At 49.8% G+C, this 18,221-nt stretch overlaps 1 protein-coding gene across 1 annotated transcript in view; it reads left to right on the top strand.

Annotated features, from left to right (window-relative positions):
- ASTN2 (astrotactin 2) overlaps nt 1-18,221 on the top strand; it is a 315,518-nt gene that overhangs the window by 108,948 nt on the left and 188,349 nt on the right. The window contains exons 6-7 of the mRNA XM_033077837.1: nt 5,019-5,165; nt 16,875-17,042. Of these exons, the coding sequence (XP_032933728.1) occupies nt 5,019-5,165; nt 16,875-17,042 (315 nt within the window). The remainder of the gene's footprint in view (nt 1-5,018; nt 5,166-16,874; nt 17,043-18,221) is intronic.

Here is an 18,221-nt window from a genome sequence, read left to right as displayed (position 1 = left end):
ATCTGCCATCCCCATCCCATCCCATCCCATCCCATCCCATCCCATCCCATCCCATCCCATCCCATCCCATCCCATCCCATCCCATCCCATCCCATCCCATCCCATCCCATCCCATCCCATCCCATCCCATCCCATCCCATCCCATCCCATCCCATCCCATCCCATCCCATCCCACCCCACCCCATCCCATCCCATCCCATCCCATCCCATCCCATCCCATCCCATCCCATCCCATCCCATCCCATCCCATCCCATCCCATCCCATCCCACCCTGCTGTGTTAGAGGAGGCTGCAGGGCCAGGAGGGGATTCAGGCAGTGCTGCTCCCTCCTGTGCAGGGGTGCTCCACGTCCAGAGCCTCCTGCCAACACCACTGCTCATCTTAATTGCCGTTAGATTTGATTGGACATGATCTGCCCCTCGTAAAACACCTCGAGATGTGTTGGTGTGTGAGGCTGTCCTGGAAACGCTGCTCTATCCTATTAACGAGCCCCTGCTGGAACATAACGACGGATCATTAGGAGCTCGATTCCTCTGGCACGGCAGCAGCTCCGGGAGCATCCCGGGGGTGTGAGCTGGGCTGGGGTGGGCTGGCTGTCCCCTGGGTGCGCTGCTGTACCCAGGGGTGCTGCTGTCCCCAGGGGTGCTGCTGTCCCCTGGGTGTGCTACTGTCCCCAGGGTTGCTGCTGTCCCCTGGGTGTGCTGCTGTCCCCCAGGCGTGTTGCTGTCCCCAGAGGTGCTGCTGTCCCCAAGGATGCTGCTGTCCCCAGGGGTGCTGCTGTCCCCCAGAGGGATGTTGCTGTCCCCAGGGGTGCTGCTGTCCCCCAGAGGGATGTTGCTGTCCCCCTGGAGGTGCTGTTGTCCCCAAGAGTGCTGCTGTACCCAGGGTGTGCTGCTGTCCCCAGGTGTGCTGCTGTCCCTAGGGATGCTGCTGTCCCCCCAGGTGTGCTGCTGTCCACAGGTGTGCTGCTGTCCCCACAGGTGTGCTGCTGTCCCCACAGGGGTGCTGCTGTCCCCAGGTGTACTGCTGTCCCCAGGGGTGCTGCTGTCCCCAAGGATGCTGCTGTCCCCAGGTGTGCTGCTGTCCCCCAGGTGCACTCCCGTGCCCGTGCTGGATGCTCTGCATGCGGCTCAGCACAGTGGGGGCTGTTTAGCACTTCCAGCCCTCGTTCCCCTGCTCACCTTCCCCAGCCCTGTCTTCCCCGAGTGCTGGGAATGCATTTCCACATCCCAGTGGCCACGGACCGTTCTGTGATGCTATTATCTCCCGAGGGGGTGGGGAAGATTGCAAAGCACTTGGCGTTTAACACCCACATATGGTTAACACCACGGGCTCTGTGTGCTGATAAAGAGGGGGTAATTAAAGTTTATTTTTTTTTATAGACTAATCTCCCAAGCATGTATTTATGAGCCTGATTTAGAAACAGCATATTACCAAGAACACGGGATATTTGTGTTGCTTGTAAATCCATACGTGTTCTGAACACCTTTTTCTTCCCCCCCACTCCCTGCTAAATTTAGGCAGAACTGCCAGTATTAAGAAGAATTGAGCACAGAGTTTTGTTGGGCTTTTTCCCCCCCTCTTGTTTTTTGGGCGGGCAAAGGAAAGTGTACAAAGCAGTGAGTAATTAAATGCATGAGGAAATGATATTTCAAAGGAGACACGGTGCGTTTGGAGGGGCTGTTTGCTGAGTGTTTACACCAGTGCCTTTGAATTTATCTTCATCTTGCAGCAGGTGCAGAATCTTCAGGAGAGTGTGGTGCTTTGCAAGCGGTTTCTGAGCTGTCTGCACAGGGACCCACATCCTCACCAGGATAATCTGCACTGGGGTTTGAGGGGAGACAAAATAATCCTGGGTGGAAGGTGGTGGTGGTGGCCAGGGTCCTTCTGACCACAGTGCTGGACTCTCCTCTTGTTTTCCAGTCTAATTAAGCCACCCTTGGTTCACTAGCAGGGAGCATATCAGGTATTATTCTGCTCTGAAATGGAGCACTTTGCCTTTCCTTTCTGCTTCTCTCTCCCTGGATTTTGTGGGCTGTGGGGAGAAGTTATCTCTGGATAGAAGTCATTTATTCTTGTTTTATCATCCTGGTGGTGTGCCCTGCCCACTCCCCGGGTGCAGACTCCCCATGAATCCCTATAGCCCAAATTTTTCCCTTCAAACTGCCTGAGTGAGCATTTGGGCATCCACTCATTTTGTTGCAACCTCTCAAAACACTAGAAAAACTTCTTTGATTAAAGATATTGAGAGATCATCTTAATGTATGAAGCATTTATTAGGGGAGAGAAATCTGGGGAGTGAGTTTGGTCTCAGCCATGCTTGGTCACCATCTTCCTCCTGGGTTTTTGGACCCAAACCAGGATTTCTGTTGCATTCTGGGGCTCTCAACCATCCATAAATCTTGTATTCCCCACCCAGCTTCCTCCTCTTGGTAAAGGATGTTGTTATCAGCTTGTTTGGTGCACCTGGATTTTCAAATCTGCTCTTCAAACACCTCCCTGAAAGCCTGGAGGTGACAAGAAGAGGAGGGAACGCACAGGCTTAGCCAGGTCAAACTCTCATTTGTGGCATTGGGTTTATTTGGGGCTGCCTGAGCTACCAGCCTGGGTTTGGGTCCCCTCCCTGGGCTGAAGAAGGAAGGGATCAGTTGGTCTCACCTCTGGACCAGGGTGAAGACCTGAAGAATGGGCTGAGGTGGGTTTGGTTAATAGGGTCTTGCTGAAAATGCATTTGCTTGTGGTTTTAGTGGCTTAGGGTGAAGCTGGTTATGTCCAGATAGGTGTTTAAATGTAGCACAGCATCAATGGGCTGCAAAGCAGGGAAAGAGATGGAAAACAAAAACCCTGTCCCTCTCTTTAAACACTCTGCCAGCAGCCTCCCTTCAAACTGGCAGCAAACTGGTCCTGAGCAATAAAGAGCTGAGCTGGAAACCCAATTTCTGCTCAAGCAGAAGCCCCCTTGTTTTGGTTCATTTGGACAAAACCAAATGTCAGGCACTTCTAGAGGTCAGTGATCAGCATGATGGAAATGAGTGAGTGCAGGAGGGGAGTTACAGGAGACTTGGAGCAATTGTCCCTTTCCTTGAGCAGCCAAGCTCAACTGTAAAAGGCTTTGAGCTGTTTCAAGCCCCTGTGCTGCTCTCCTGAGTCATGGGGAGAGAAGAAGCCACATGGAGCAATGGGGATGTGAAATCCTAATTCCTCCAGCTCCACTCTGGCTGCAGTTTGGTGAAAGCTGCCATCATACCTGGGATTTGGGCTCTTTGTGAAAAGGGGATAATACTTGTCTCACTCATAAGGGATTTATGATTTAATGTTTGCAAAGCACTTTAAGACCCTGGATTGAAAGGTGATTTATAAGGGTGAAATCTAGCGTTGTCTGGTCCATTGTATATTTGATTTTGTCCACTTATCCTCATGGGGGCTTTTTTCCTTGTGGTTCTTTTTTTTTTTTTTCTCTCCTCTTTTTTCTTTTTGCATTCGTGTCATAACTTCAAGCCAAGCAGGGGTTGTGGCAGGCACAGTGTGCCCAGCAAGAGGAGGATTTTGCCTCCCATGGAGGTGCTAACTTATGCTGATGATATGAATAAAGATGGAAAAAGAAAAAAGGAGGATTGCAAGGTGAGGGGCACAGAGGATTGGTGATAGAGCTGTGAAATAGGAGTGGGAAGGCTGTTTAGATGATCCATGCATAAGGAAAGGAGAAAATGCTTCATAAATAATCAATTTTCTTGCTCCTGTTGGTCTCAGTGATGGGGGTATTTTCCAGCAGATCAGCCACTTCTCCTGTCCTACAAATCCTGGTTGGAGCATCCCCTGTGCAGGCTCTGAGCTGGGGAAGCTCTGTGGGGCTTGGTGCCCTGCCTGGGAAGCACAGGTTGTGCTGAGCAGGAGGTCCCTGCCCTGGCACCAGCACCTCCAGCAGCAGCTTTAGACAAGTCACAGGGTGTGCAAGTTCTAACTTGGATCCATTTCCCATTCAGGTTTCAAACTGATGCTTTTTAAACCTTGCTTTTCACATGAGGTGATGAGGGCTGGGGCACAAGTGGGGAGAGGCTGCACTGGCTTCCAAAAATGAATGTGGAGCAGGGCTGTGGTCAGCTCTGCCAGCAGCTGGGTCATCTCAGCTTGCACCAGAATGGGCTGTGCAGCTCTGGGCTCACTGCTGGGCTGTGCCCTCTCCTTGCCATGGACACACTCTCCAAGTGGTGCATCCCAAGCCTTGGAGGAGGAACTGCTGCCTTGTGAGGTGTCCATTGTTAGCTTGGAGCAAAGCGGGGGCTGGCACGAGGTTTTGGGTGAGGGGGTCGTGGAGGATGCAGGGCAGTCAGAGCAGCAACAGGGCAGCCCCCAGGTCCAGGGGGATCAGCAGTGCCTCAAGGATGCAGGCTCCAAGGCTTGGGCAGTGGAGACCTGTTGGTGGGGTTGAAGTGGCCTGGGACAGTTCGTGGTCATCTCCAAATGAGATCCCCCAATCGTCCCCCAATGAGGGGATCTCATTTGGACACCTGGCATTCCCAGTCTGCATCCAGTAAGAGCAGCTGAATCTTCTGGGGCAGCCAGGTCTCTCTGGATGACTGTGTTGCACAGCTTTACCCCATTCCCTGTGAAACTTGGGTGTTCTGTCCCACCCAGCTGCCCTTGATGGTGATTCAGCCATCCAAACGCTGTCCTGCTCCACCAGGGTTTCACAGTGGGTTGCCAAGCCGACCAGTGTTGACAAGAAGTGATGGTGGTTTCAGCAGGGGAGCACAGCAGGTGTGATGAGTGATTCCAGGGAGAAGCTCCCAGGGAGAGGCTCTATACAGAGCTTTGAGCAAGTTTTCTCCCTGCCCTAGCAAACGAAGCCCTGTGCCAAACAAGGTGTGATGGGAGTCCTGGCGTGTGCAGGCTCCTGCTGAGCTGCCATCCTCATTTTCAATGCTACCTTCCCATGCTGGGGCTCCCTGCCTCTGCTGAGAAAGCCCTGGGTACAGCTTGCCCTTTTGGCCACCCACCCACCTCTGTGTGCCTTGCAGGTTCCATGAAGAGCCCTGTGAACAAGACGGCGCTGACGCTGATCGCGGTCAGCTCCTGCGTCCTGGCCGTGGTGTGCGGCTCCCAGCTCTCCTGCCCGCTGACCGTCAAGGTGACGCTCCACGTCCCCGAGCACTTCATTGCTGATGGTAAGCCCCTCCTGCTGCCCCTCTGGGTGTGTCTGGGACACAGACATCCCTCTCTTTGGGAATGCCCCAGCTGTGTTTGACTGCAAGGATCTCCCTTTCCACAAGCACATCTGTGAGCCTGAGGCCAAAATCTCAGTCGTGTCAATTAATATTATCGTTGTTATCATTGCTGCTAATTGTGTCTGATGGATATTTCTGTTCTCCAAACTCGTGCAGGAGCCCTGGGAGCTGCACAGACAGGCCTCCTGCTGTCCTGCAGCAGCAGAGCTGCTCATCCCAGCCCTAGCAGCAGCACGGAGGGAAATTGCTGGGGTTTGAGCAAAGGCAGAGATGCTTTGATAAATTAGACGAGTGCTGCTGTCACTATTTATTGCTTTCTCCAACTGGGCTCCTTGCATTTGTTGTGTTTCACTGACCTTTTCTTTATAATGTGCAGTGAGCGTCGAGTGCAAGTTTTCAGTAACATGAGGGCAAATTTCATTTTCTTCCAGCAGACAGGACCCATTATTCAGTTGGTTCCAATTCCTCAGTTCCTGCGCTCATCTCAGTGCTTGGGGCATGCAGAGGGGGCACTTTCTCTCTGCCAGAAACGTGCTGCATGCAGCCAGTGCTTCACCAGCAGTGGGGGTGTCCTGGTGCAGCCAGCTCTGGGACAGCCCCCTGCTTTGGGAGCTCTGGAGTGGAGGGCAGCTCTTGGGGGATTAATATTTTGGGGAGGGGGAGATGGTTAAAGAGGCACAGTGGGATGAGAGCTGCAGGGTGGAGAGGGGTAGAAATCATCACCCCATGGCAGAATGGCAGTCACCAGTGTGTTTGAAATGGGATTAGACCTGCCAAGAGTGGTCTCTGGATAGCTGGGATATCCCAGTGGTCACAGCTTGGCCCTTGTAGGAAAGAGGAGGAGAGCATCTACTTTGTGTTCACACACTGGAGGAACTGAGCATCAGTGGAGTGGAGACATGAAGATAACATCATTCCACATTCCTGGAAGTGTTCAAGGCCAGTTTGGATGGAGCTCTGAGCAACCTGGTCTGGTGGAAGGTGTTCCTGCCCATGACAGGGAGTTGGGACAAGAGCATGTTTAAGGTCCATTCCAAACCAAACCATTCTGTGATTTAAGTATTTGAAACAATGGACTTGTCTACACCTTGACTTGTTTCTAAAAAGTTTTAATGATTGTCCAAGCCACACATGAATGCTTGAAATCTTCACAGATGGTTCCAAGTAGCTGGAGAACAGAAACTCTTGTATTTGGGGCATGAGGTTGCTCCAGTGCTAACTTATGTTCCCTTGGGATGGGCACTGGCCGGTTCAGCACCTGGACTGGGAGCTCACACTGGTTCTGGTGCTTGCTGAAGGTCAGCCAGGAAGGCAGTGATGGAGGCAGGACCTCAGCACCCTGCTCCCAGCTTGTGATTCTGGCCCAGGGAAGACAGTGCGTCCTGAAAAAGAAAACAAACAAAACGCAATGAGACTCCGTAGAATGGAAGTGAAAAGCTGAGCCTGTGCTTGTCACCAGGAAAGGGGTGGCAATGCAAATTATGCAAATGCAGGGAACACACGAATGAAAATGACAATGAAATACCAATAAAACAGATTAATATCCTTGAAACTGGGGGAAATGGGATGATTTCCAGTCCCGACTTAATGACTTTTCTGAAGAGAAAGTGGCAAGAGGACTGGTAACAACGGTTTGGAGAAGAATTAAAATGAGCTTTGTAATGAAACTGTAAAATATAATTACAAACTGCTAAAACTTTTTAAATATTTTTTATGAGAAACAGTCAAATTCTTCACATAGAAGCAGCCAAGACATTTTGCAGTGGCTATCACTTTCCCTGAAATCTCATCATTTTATGTGATGACAGTCCCTTGCCTGGGAAGAGAAAAAGCTCTTAAAGTTGTCCCTTCTTTCTGAATAACAACAAATCCCAAGGCGCCACCCAACTGGCAGCAAAATATTACAAAGCATTTAAAGACATCACAGAGCTGAGCTGTGTTAGGAAATTTCAATGGTACCCAGGAAAAGTGTGGCTGGATGTGTTCACCAAGGCTTAGCACCTGAATTTTGATGCTGATGGAGGAGAGGGGACCTGCTCCTCCCTGGAGATCTCCCATGGGGGATTAAATCTGCTTTTTACAGGGTGCTGAAGGGGGTTGGCACGAGCATCCCTGTGGTATCGAGGTGACAACAGAACTGACGTGTTTGGCCTGGCAGAGTGTGGGAGCTTTGATCAGTCCTGAAGCAGCTTCTGCTGTGGCACCCGACGGTGGCACCGTGTCTCGCGAGTGGCGCCGCGCGCTGAAATCGTCTGGGTCCTGAAGCTGTTCCCTTTGGTGCTGCACAGGATGATAAGGCAGGCTCTGTGAGAAGGCAGGGATGGTGCATTCACAGGAGATGTTCCCATGTGAGAGAGCGGTGCCCTCTCCTTCCCTTTTGGAATGTGGAATTTCAATAGGCACCAGGAGCCAAGGAAAATCTGAAAGCGGAGCTGCTACCGGCGCCTCTGCAGGAGAAGCCAAACAAAGGCAGAGGCTGAAAGAAATCGCTCTCCTAGACGATGAGAACTCAGCTTTGAAGGAAACTTTAAATAGATGCCAGCCAATTCTGGTGTGCCAGCAGCCAGAGCCAAGAAAAGAAAGAGGGGGGAAGCCCCCCTAAATGTCTCCAGCTTTGGAGCAGAGCAGTTTTCCCTGCTGCAGCAAGGATGGCGTTAGAGAAAGCAGCTCCAGAGCCTGCTGGAATGGCAGGGTGGGAAAGGGGAGGGACTGGCACCAGAAGCCAACTGGCAGCCAAGCTGGGAGCATATATTCCAAGCAGCAGTTCTATAATAACCAGCCCGTCTCTATTCCCTTATTTCTCCCCTGGTTTGTTTTCTTCCCTTTGTTCATTTGCTGGGGTGCCCCTGCCTCGCTCCCCGCTGAGCAGTTACTGCCTGGTGTGTGCAGCTGCTGCCTTCACTTGATGGAGCAGCTGGATCAAGGAGAGCCTGGCAGGAGCTGCCGAGGTTGGCAGGGAGGGCTGGGACCTCCTGCTTCCCAGAAATGAGTTGGTGCCTCTAAATCCTCTCTTCCAACGCAGGGCTTGGAGCATCCCCTCCTCCCTTCTGCTGCTCCAGGGCTTTGTGTTTTGAGGCAGCCCCTGCCCGTGCTCAGCAAAAGGAATTGTTCTGATTTTAGAGGTGGCTCAGATTTATGGAAAGAACCATAGTGGCTTTTATGAGGATATGGAAATGCAAGGCATTATTTAGAGGACCCTTTAGCCGTGTCAAAGCGGGGAAGAAAGGAAAGAGAGCCCCTCCATCTGAGTAATAAAACCTCTTATGAATATGCGAGCCACTCAGCTCTACATTCAGTAGTTGTTTTTTTTGGTTTTGTTTTTTTGTTGTAAGTAATAATTCAAAAAGTAGTGCTGGAGCAGTGGGAATGGCTTGCAGGGAAGGCAGGGTGGAGAAAGATACTCTGGAGGGCTCAGGCTGGAGTACGTCCTTGCTGCACAACAGTATGAAATATAGTATCAATTAAAGCCTCCCGTTTTTACAGCCTGTGAGAGGTTATATACGGTGTGGGTGGATGTTTGTACTTTAGTGGGAGAGGTGGGTGAGATCCTCCAGCGGTGCAGGGGGAAGCAAGAGCTGTGTTTAGCGAGGGGCTTGTAGGGCTTGCTTTATATGTGGAAATAAAGGGCATAAAGCAGGTTTCTGTCAGAGACATCTTGGGGCATTTACGGCCTTCTTCCCTCCTCTTCTGAGGTGTGTGCCAGGCAAGTCGTGGTGGTCCCTCTGCACCTTGCTGGGCTGTGGGATGGGTGTAGAGTGGTGCACAGAGCTCAGTGTGGGCAGGCAGGGTTCTCAGTGTGGGATCAGGGCTCAGTGTGGGATCAGGGCTCAGTGTGGGATCAGGGCTCAGTGTGGGATCAGAGCTCAGTGTGGGATCAGGGCTCGGTGTGGGATCAGAGCTCAGTGTGGGATCAGAGCTCAGTGTGGGCAGGCAGGATTCCCAGTGTGGGATCAGGGCTCAGTGTGGGATCAGGGCTCAGTGTGGGATCAGAGCTCAGTGTGGGATCAGGGCTCAGTGTGGGATCAGGGCTCAGTGTGGGATCAGGGCTCGGTGTGGGATCAGAGCTCAGTGTGGGATCAGAGCTCAGTGTGGGCAGGCAGGATTCCCAGTGTGGGATCAGGGCTCAGTGTGGGATCAGGGCTCAGTGTGGGATCAGAGCTCACTGTGGACAGGCAGGGTTCTCAGTGTGGGATCAGGGCTCAGTGTGGGGATCAGGGCTCAGTGTGGGATCAGAGCTCACTGTGGGATCAGGGCTCAGTGTGGGATCAGGGCTCAGTGTGGGCAGGCAGGGTTCTCCCTCTGGCAGTGTCCCCACCCTGGGGAGCTGACCTTGTTGGCTCTGTCCCTCCTGCCAGTGGGGATGAATTCTCCCAGGATGATTGCTGCCCTGAGTGCAATCCCTTGCACACCAAGAGGTCAGGCCAGCAGGAGCACAATTTCTACTTGAGACCATGTTTTGTGTTGGAGCACCTGACAAGATGGCAGAGGTGGAGGGAGCTTCTTTTTTGTTGTTTTTTCTTTTAATCTCCATGCATCTGCATCTGCCTGCCTGAATGATACCGTGCTGTCCTTGCCACGCAGCTGATCAGTAATTGTTTCATCTGCAGATTATTTCCTACCTTCCCCCACCACTGTTTCCTCCAAGATGCTGCTGAATGGGATGCTGCTATTAGCCTATGTTAATTTTCCCTGAAGATTACTGTGCAGACTGCAGTTGTTGGGACTTGCAACAACTTCTCATTTTGGTTTTAATTAAAAGTGTTGCTTTAAATTGTTTGGTTTTGACATTTCCTGCTCAGTCTTCTGTAGCTCTTGGAGGTGACCAGGCATTACTTTGTGCCCTCAGGGCACTCAGGATGTGCTGCACGTGTGGCCACACAGAGATGAGCCACGGGAGGTGGGGGCTGGCTGTGTCCCCATCCTGTTTGGCAGCAAGGAGAAGCTGGAGACACTCCCTGATTTCCAGGTGGAGCTCCCCAGGATTGTACCAGAGGGATGGAGAAAGAGTCTGGTCCAATGGAGGTTGTCCCTGGGAAAGAGGGGTGGAACAAAATGATCTTCAAGGTCCCTTCCAACCCAAAGCATTCTGTGATGCTGTGATCTTTTCAGGCTTTCAGAAAGATTCTGAAATTGGGGTCTCCCATGTTCACCAGCTGCTCCCAAATCCATAAGTCCCCTTTGAAATCAGCACAAGGAATTTCTTGAAAATAAGTTTTTTCTTGTGCTGTTTTCTCCTCGCAGGGTTTTTGCTGTATGGAGACCTGGGTCAGGGCTTTGACAGAATCAACACTTTCCTGTTGCAGACTCAGTGTCACGTCTAGCTGCTCCAGGACCCGTGTGTTTCATGTAAGGTGGCTGTGTTTGGGGGCAGCTTTACAAATTGCATTTTATTTCAGCAGCTCGTAATCAGCAGGGTCACCTCCGTGCCTGTGTTACAGCTCACTCCCGCTCCCGTGTCTGCTTGCCTGGCAAGAAAATGGGAGCAAATGGCTGCAGTGTTACCAGACATGAACTCTAAATATTAACATCAATTTATGAACTGTATCAGCGTGGATCAAAGGGATTCCAAGACGGTTTTACGGCGTGAACGCTCTTTGCATGAAGAACTAATAAGATTCTGGAGGCTGAATACATCATGTTTTTATCGTGGCTTTGACAGGCTTGTGAACCTGCTCAGCTGCTGCCCAGCTCCCCAGCCCTGTGCCAGCCAGAGGCATTCCCAGCTCCTGGGGCAGCTCCATCTGCAGGGGAAGCTAAATGCTTCTTCCTCCTCCTTTGCAGGGTTCACAGGGTGTTGGCATTTGGGTGGTGTCAGCAGAGCTGGGACAGAGAGAGGCAGGAGGTGCCCACCCCTGTGGGCAGGGGGCATCTCCTGGCACCAGCTGAGCTTTGCCAGCACCATTACTCTGATTTGGGAGGGATGGCACATCTTTGAGCAGTTAACCTGCTCTCCCTGCCATAGATGGAGAGATGCAAACATCGACTTCTGAATTCATACAACGAGCTTATCACAGCTCCTCTGTGCTTTGTGATGTGATTGGATTTAGACTGGATTTCCCTGAACTCTTTTCTGATATCTGGAGAGCATCATTGTTAGAGAGCCCTGGGCTGCAGTGCGGGAGTTGGGAGATAGGGAGCATTAAGGAGAGGTTTTGGGTTTTTTTTCAGGAGTCTCATTTCTGTCTCAGCCACTGCTGGCCCAGATGCCTTCTGAGGACAGAGATGTGTTCTTACCAATACCTCCACACCGTGTTGTCTAAAGCTGCCATGGGAGATCTCGTTGCAGGATGAGCTTGATCTCAAGGCAGGGTGGGCAGATTCCTTTTTGCTTAAGTTTAGTAAAACTTGGCTGAGCCATCACCTGCCTTATAAATACACGTGCTGCTTGTCAGGAGCTCAGCCCTGGAGAAATCAAGACTGACTGACAAGAAAACCCAAAGAAAGAGTCTGTCAGAATGATCAAGAAAGTGCAATTTAACACTTAAATGGTAACTCTGCTCCTCCCACAGGAAAGGTGGTGCCAGTTTGAGCTGTAATTTCACACAGACATGTGCTGCTAATTGACTTCTGCTTTGCCAGGGTGGAAAAGCTCTGGCAGGACTGGTGGTGTTTTGAGGGGATGGGAGTCTCCAGGTTTGATCATCACTGGGTTGGGGAGGTGAGAGCCCATGGGTGCAGTTCATGTGCTAAAAATACACCCTGGAGTCAAACATTGTGAGATATAAACTGCAAGTGCTTCAGCTGAGGGGGGACTGAATGAGAGATATCTTGTGCTATAGTCTTGTGCTGCTTTCTCATCTTTCTATCATAATTTTCTGTTTAAGCATTTCACCTTGATCAGAAAAATAATAATAATTAAAAAAAAAAATAAGTAAAGAGAGTTGGCTTGGATTTTAACCTGGTGTGATGCTGTCCCTGTATTCAAACTAGACTATAGAGCTTAGAGTTTGACTTAAAACTATTTAAATGATTCCCAAATCACCTGGTTCTGTGCTGGGCAGGAGAGGGATGGTAAAGCTGAGCACTGTGGGTGCAGTCCTGTCCCAAGACCCATTTCCTTGCTTAAGTCAGTACATGTGTGTCCTGGGCATCCAGAATCTGTCCAGTTCTTTGGCATTTTCTGGAAGAAATTTAAGAAGCTGAAGTTTTTATGCCCTGGGCCAAGGACAGGAGAGGGACAGCTGATCAAGGGGAAGAGCTGATAGGGGAGGAGTTGTCTCTTTGGGTAATGTTCTTTCAAGTTTAACAAGGGGAAAAAGAGTCTCTAAAGAAATCAAATAGGGTTATTCTTTGTACCCATAGAATGAAGCAAGAGGGATCATCTTTCCTCTAGTGTTTATAAAAACTATCTGTAACAGGATTAGAGCTGTGTGATAGCATAGGGCTGGATACATTAATAGCAACCTATAGTATGACCTCCCATTGCTTCCCAACACAAAATACTAATTTTAGATGAAAAGGAATTTTGCTGGCCAAGAAACAGTGAATGGACCAAAGATGACAAAAAGAGCAGAGGGAGGAAGAAATAGATATTCTTCAAAAAAAATTATGTTTTGATCTTTTCCCTTGAAAAGAAAGAGAAAGGAAAAGCCGAACCCTTTTGGCTGTCTTTTGGGTGCTTTGTTCTTTTCCCTTGTTAGATATCTCTTCTGAGCTGTTTTATCCTGTTGTGTTCTTGAAAATGATTTTTGAAATGTCAAAACTTCAAGCCTCTTTTGTCAGGGCTTAAGCAATTCCACTGAACTTTGAAGGAGACCCCAGAATGAGAGACATGAACTTCTGACGCTGCCTTAACTCACCCAGCTTTGATCAGTGCTGGGGAAGGAATAGGGGCAGTGGAAAACACACACACACAGAAACCCAAACAAATCAATCCCCTGGGGGGCTGCTGGACCTTGTGGAGCTGGGAGGGGGCTGTGGCTGTGTCCTGGTGCTCTCCACACTGCTCCATGGCATTGGCTGGCTCATAAAGCCAACAGCATTCAAAGGACACGTCCTGGTACGGGGCTCCTGGGATGTGGTGCTGAGTGCAGAGTTGTCATTTTGTGTCTGGGTTCCCTTGTTTGGCTGATGGTTGCTTTATCCTGAGGCCTAAATGTCTCCATTTAAGGGGGATTTCAGCAAGGCTTTGAGTGGGAAGCTTGGAGTTTGTGTCTAGGAGGAGATGTGGGAGGTTGGCAGGGTGGATGGTCCCTCCAGACCTGCTCTGGGCACTGCAGGCATCAGTGAAGGTGTGCCCCAGACTGTGTGGGGTGATTTAGCAGGGTCTGAGGTCCTCCAGGAAGGTTTTAGGAGGGTGCTTTGAGTGGGGTTCTACCCCCTCAAGTCCCCCATCACTCCCTTTCCCTCCATCCGGAGGCTGCAGTTGTGGAAAATAAATCTAGCTGATGTACTCAGCAAGATGAAGGTGTTTGAAACAGCTCTTGCTTAGAAAATGTTTGTTCTTGGTAGTTTCTAAAAGGATTTGTTCCTCAACATGCCTTTCTGAGCTTTTCAAGGTGGTTTTGATATGTACACGACGGTGACTTTTGAAAACTGTTTTCTGTGTGTGGATTCTTTGAAAGTGAAGAGAAAAATTTTGTGAAAAGGCTTTGAAATCATCAGAATTTAGCTTTCAAAATATTTGTAGAATGCCTTTTGCTGTTATTTATTCCCCAGGCAAGCTATAAAGGGATCGAGGTTGGGGTGTTTGTTTGTTTGTGTTTTCAGTGGGAGCGAAGGTGATGAGAGTGTCTGAGAACGTCTCTCAAAATCTTGCCACACACTCAGCTTCAGAGATGTGAGAAGTTTCCTGGCTGGAAATTGTCCCCTCCTTCTTCTGAGGAAGGAAAGGGAGGAAAAGAAAGGGAAGGGAAGGAAGGGAAGGAAAGGGGAGGGAAGGAAAGGGAAGGAAGGAAGCTAAAATCTTTAATTTCCCTAGGTTTGAGGGATTTTTCAAACTGAGGTAGAAAAACCTCCATTTTACACTGAGCCTGAATTCAGGAATTTTGGATTGAAATGTTTTCACTGCTACTTTTCAAACAAACAAACACAAACCCTCTGAAAAACCTGATAATGAGGATGATTTCTCAATTAGACTTACTAAAATCAAAATAAGTATCATTCTTCAAAATACCTGGAGCTGGGGAAGGGGCTGGAGCACAAGTCTGATGAGGAGGAGCTGAGGGAGCTGGAGAAAAGGAGGCTTGGAGGAACCTTCTCACTCTACAGCTCCCTGACAGGAGGGTGGAACCAGGTGGGGTTTGGCCTCTTCCCCCAAGTAACAAGCAATAGGAGAGGAGCTGATGGCCTCAAGTTCCACTAGGGGACATTTAGTTTGGATAAAAAGAAAAACTAATTCAGAAAAAGGGCCCAGGCCAGTGATGAAGTCCCCATTCCTGGAGGGATTTAAAAGGCATGTGATGTGGCACTTGGGGACATGGTCTGGTTGCCTTGGCAGTGCTGGGTTGAACAATTGGATCTGATGATCTGAGATGTTTTTTGCACCTAAATGATTCCATGCTGGGAGCTCCAGAGGTCACCCACCTGACCAGGGCTTTTCCCTGCCATGCAGGTCCTGGCCTGAGATCCTCTCCAGCTCCAGCCACCTTCATCTCTCTGAACATGAACGATGCATCTGGTTTGTGATGGGGTTGCTTCTGTTACTTCCAAGCTGTATTTTAACCAGAAGTGGGGTTCATTAAGTAAGGATTTAATCAAGAGCTGCTGGTTTCGCTCTTCAGTCCTTGGGTGCAGAGGGAGTTGTCTGTAGCTGAGTCTCAAAACAACTCTACGTGCTTCCCAAGCCTTGCTCTTTATTAGGGAGCTGGAGCAAAACAGAATTGACAGGTTACTACACAGACACCTACATGTAAACAGTAAACATTCCCCAAGGGTGCACAATGCATTTCTGTTTGGGAAAAGAAACCAGCAATTGTTGTTAATGGTATGTAGGGCTATCTTTAAAAATTCATTGAAAAGAATAATATGAGATAAAACTGTGTGGCTCGAAGAAACTTCTTTGTGCTCAGCGTTTCTCTGCTTTCCAGTGGTGCTGGGGGGTTTACCCAGTGATTTGCTGCTGCCTTGTGTCTGATTGAGATGTATCCTGCAGTCTTGGAGGGGCAGCTCCTGCCTTGCTGTGTCTCCAGAGCTGCTGGATCTGATGTCTAATTCTCATTTGCTTGAGCAGTCAGTAGCTTGGCAGCCTCCATTGGCTTTGAGTGTAGAGATGCGCCTGTGAATATGTTTATGGTATATAAACACTCTGAGTGTCAAAGAGCTGACTTTATGGGAAATTAGGGCTTGGATTTGGATGGTGCTGAGATCTTGGGATGCCTGAAAATGAGGTCACTCACTGGGATGCTTGACTTGAGGCTCTGCTTGTTTTATCCTTTGCATGGATGATGTGGTGCAGGATGAGGGTGAGAAGGGCTCCCTCTTGCTAAACATCAGGGATCCTCTTCAAAAGGAGATCCACAGTTTGTATTCAAGCAGGTTCATCTGGGGTGGCTGCTGCTGCAGGTTTATTGTCCTGCTCTTTTAATCTCTTGGCTTCCATCAAAGTAAGTTGGTGCTTAAAAGAATGGTGTCCTAGTCCTTTACTTAGGGTCATAAGGGTTAAAGTTTCGTGACAATTGGCCCTGGATCTGCAGACTTGCTATCCCTGGGTAATTTCTTAGAAGGATTTCAATCTTCAGACAGTGGCTGCAAATTTTTCCCACGTTGCAAGTCCTCAGACGTAGTGGAAAGGTGGCTGTGGGTTCCTGGGCTACATGGTAGTTCCCCTTGCCCAATCCTCCTTGCAGGTTTCTTCTCCCCTCTTTTTAGAGACTTTTACCCTGGTAAGTTTTGCAAAACACCACTTAATGGCAGAGGTTTTTTGGCTCCTCTCTGATCTGTGCAGCACTGTTATGGAGGCAGTCTTATAATCAATGTAATTGAAGATCAGAGTTAATGAGGACCTCTGTGCCTGCAAAATCCCCCAAGCGATGCTGGGCCTCAGATGTTAGATAAGGAAATGATTGGGCTGAACTGAAAATCTATTTGGCTAATTAGATGATGCATATTCCCAGATGCCAGTGGGGAAAAATACATTTCGCAAAATAAAGAAGCATAAGATTTTGTAAGAAAATATTTTTGGCAGGAATTCACTTTGAACTCACAGGAGGGAGAGGGTGGGGGAGTGTCTGGTACAAGACAACTCACACAAGAAGTTGTGTGTTGGGCCAATCCACTCACCTTCATCAAGAGGTGAGCAGCTGCTGCTGCTGCTGCCCAGCTGTGCCCTGAGCTCCTGGTGCCTCGGGGACAGCCCCTCCCTGAGCTGGGGCAGTGATGCTCTGATTGCAGATCACAATCATTACACTGCTCCACGTTCCTGCAGAGAGCTGGGAATCAAATCCTGGTGCTGTAGGGGTATGGAAGTGTCTGGGCAGAGGAGCTGGTGGATCACTTGCTGGAGCACATTCCCCTGGAGAGGAATGGTCAAATGAAGTTCTTTGGGACTGAATGTTGGTGAACTCATTATTGTTTTGCAGATATTGTCATCACAGCAGCTCCTGAAGAGTGCAGTGTTATGCTGCTGGGCCAAAATACACCTATGTGGGTTTTCTTTCAGATTTCCCCACTCACCTAACACACTTTTCACTTTTTTCCCATTTCCCCCAGGCAGCAGCTTCGTTGTGAGTGAGGGGAGCTACTTGGACATCTCTGACTGGCTTAACCCAGCCAAGCTGTCCCTGTACTATCAGATCAATGCCACGTCCCCCTGGGTGAGAGACCTGTGTGGACAGAGGACCACTGATGCCTGTGAGCAGCTGTGTGACCAAGACACAGGTAAGGGAAGCCAGGGGAGAGTGAAGACCTTGGAAAGCTTGGAGATGTGAGGGAAGGTCTGTCACTGGGTATTTTGATGCCCTCTTGGCTCATCTCTGCTCTAGCCTGGGGTAGGCATGGGGGACTGAGAGGAACTAGCAGGGTCACAAGGTGGTGACCCCATTCAGCTAAATGAGAAGATGGGGATTTGAAATGGTTCCTTGGTGTGGCAGCTGCAGGCAGGTGGAGTTTATCTGCTTCTAAGTTGAGTTTTCTGCTGTCCAGCCTTGGAAACCTATTTGTGAGTTTACCCCATCTCCATCCCGTATGTTTTCTGGCTATTTTCACTGCAGAGCACCACCATTCCTATTAGTGCTTGCTCCTGCCTGGAGGTTACCTAGGTTGGATCTGTCCTCCAACCCTTCCTGGTGGAGTTGTGAGCTCTGCCATTCCTCCTCATGTCTGAGTGTTCTGCTGAGTGTGTTCTGCTGGTGTGCAGTGCCTGCCTGGGGAACAGCAGCCAGCCCTGCTGGGACTCAGGTGTGGGGCTGGGCAAAGGATAAGTGCCACCCTCCCTTCTGTCTTTATTGGATGACACATGGGAGTCCTGGAGTCTGCAGGGAGCCAAGAACACAGAACAGGCAAACAACAGAGAGTGACAGGACCTTGCATAGGAAGGGTGACTGTGCTGGGGGTTTGTGCTGGGGTGTGCTGTGACTCACCAGCCTTGGGTTGGATGCATTCTTGGTGGTGTGCAGACAAGTGTCCCTGGTGGTGCTGGCTGAGTGTCTGAAGAGCACCCAAACCCCCATCTCCTTGCAGAGAGCTGCCATCCCACCTTGGTCCCAGCTCTCCATGTGAGCTGCTTCCCCCCAGCAATGAGCATCTTCACCTCATGTGTGTATGAGATTCATGGCTGCAGGTAAGGATGCTGGTGTCTGGTTCTGCCAGAGGGTTTGAAGGATGGCTCCCTGTGGAGGAGGCTATCCCTAAGCCTTCCAAAGCTCCCAACTGTCATTAATACATGGATTAGAATAAAAAATCCTTCAGAGTCATGAACACCTCATGGGGTGATGGGGGAGACCCTGTTCTCATCCCTCCCTGCTCAGCTGGGATGCAAATACAGAACTGGGTCTCACAAACTCATTTTCCTGGTCAAGACAATCTTCTCTTTTCAATATTCCTGTTCCTCAAGGCTTG

The sequence above is a fragment of the Catharus ustulatus genome, chromosome 21 (genome assembly GCF_009819885.2).
Source record: "Catharus ustulatus isolate bCatUst1 chromosome 21, bCatUst1.pri.v2, whole genome shotgun sequence".
NCBI lineage: Eukaryota > Metazoa > Chordata > Aves > Passeriformes > Turdidae > Catharus > Catharus ustulatus.
This window is presented reverse-complemented; position numbering and strand designations above follow the sequence as displayed.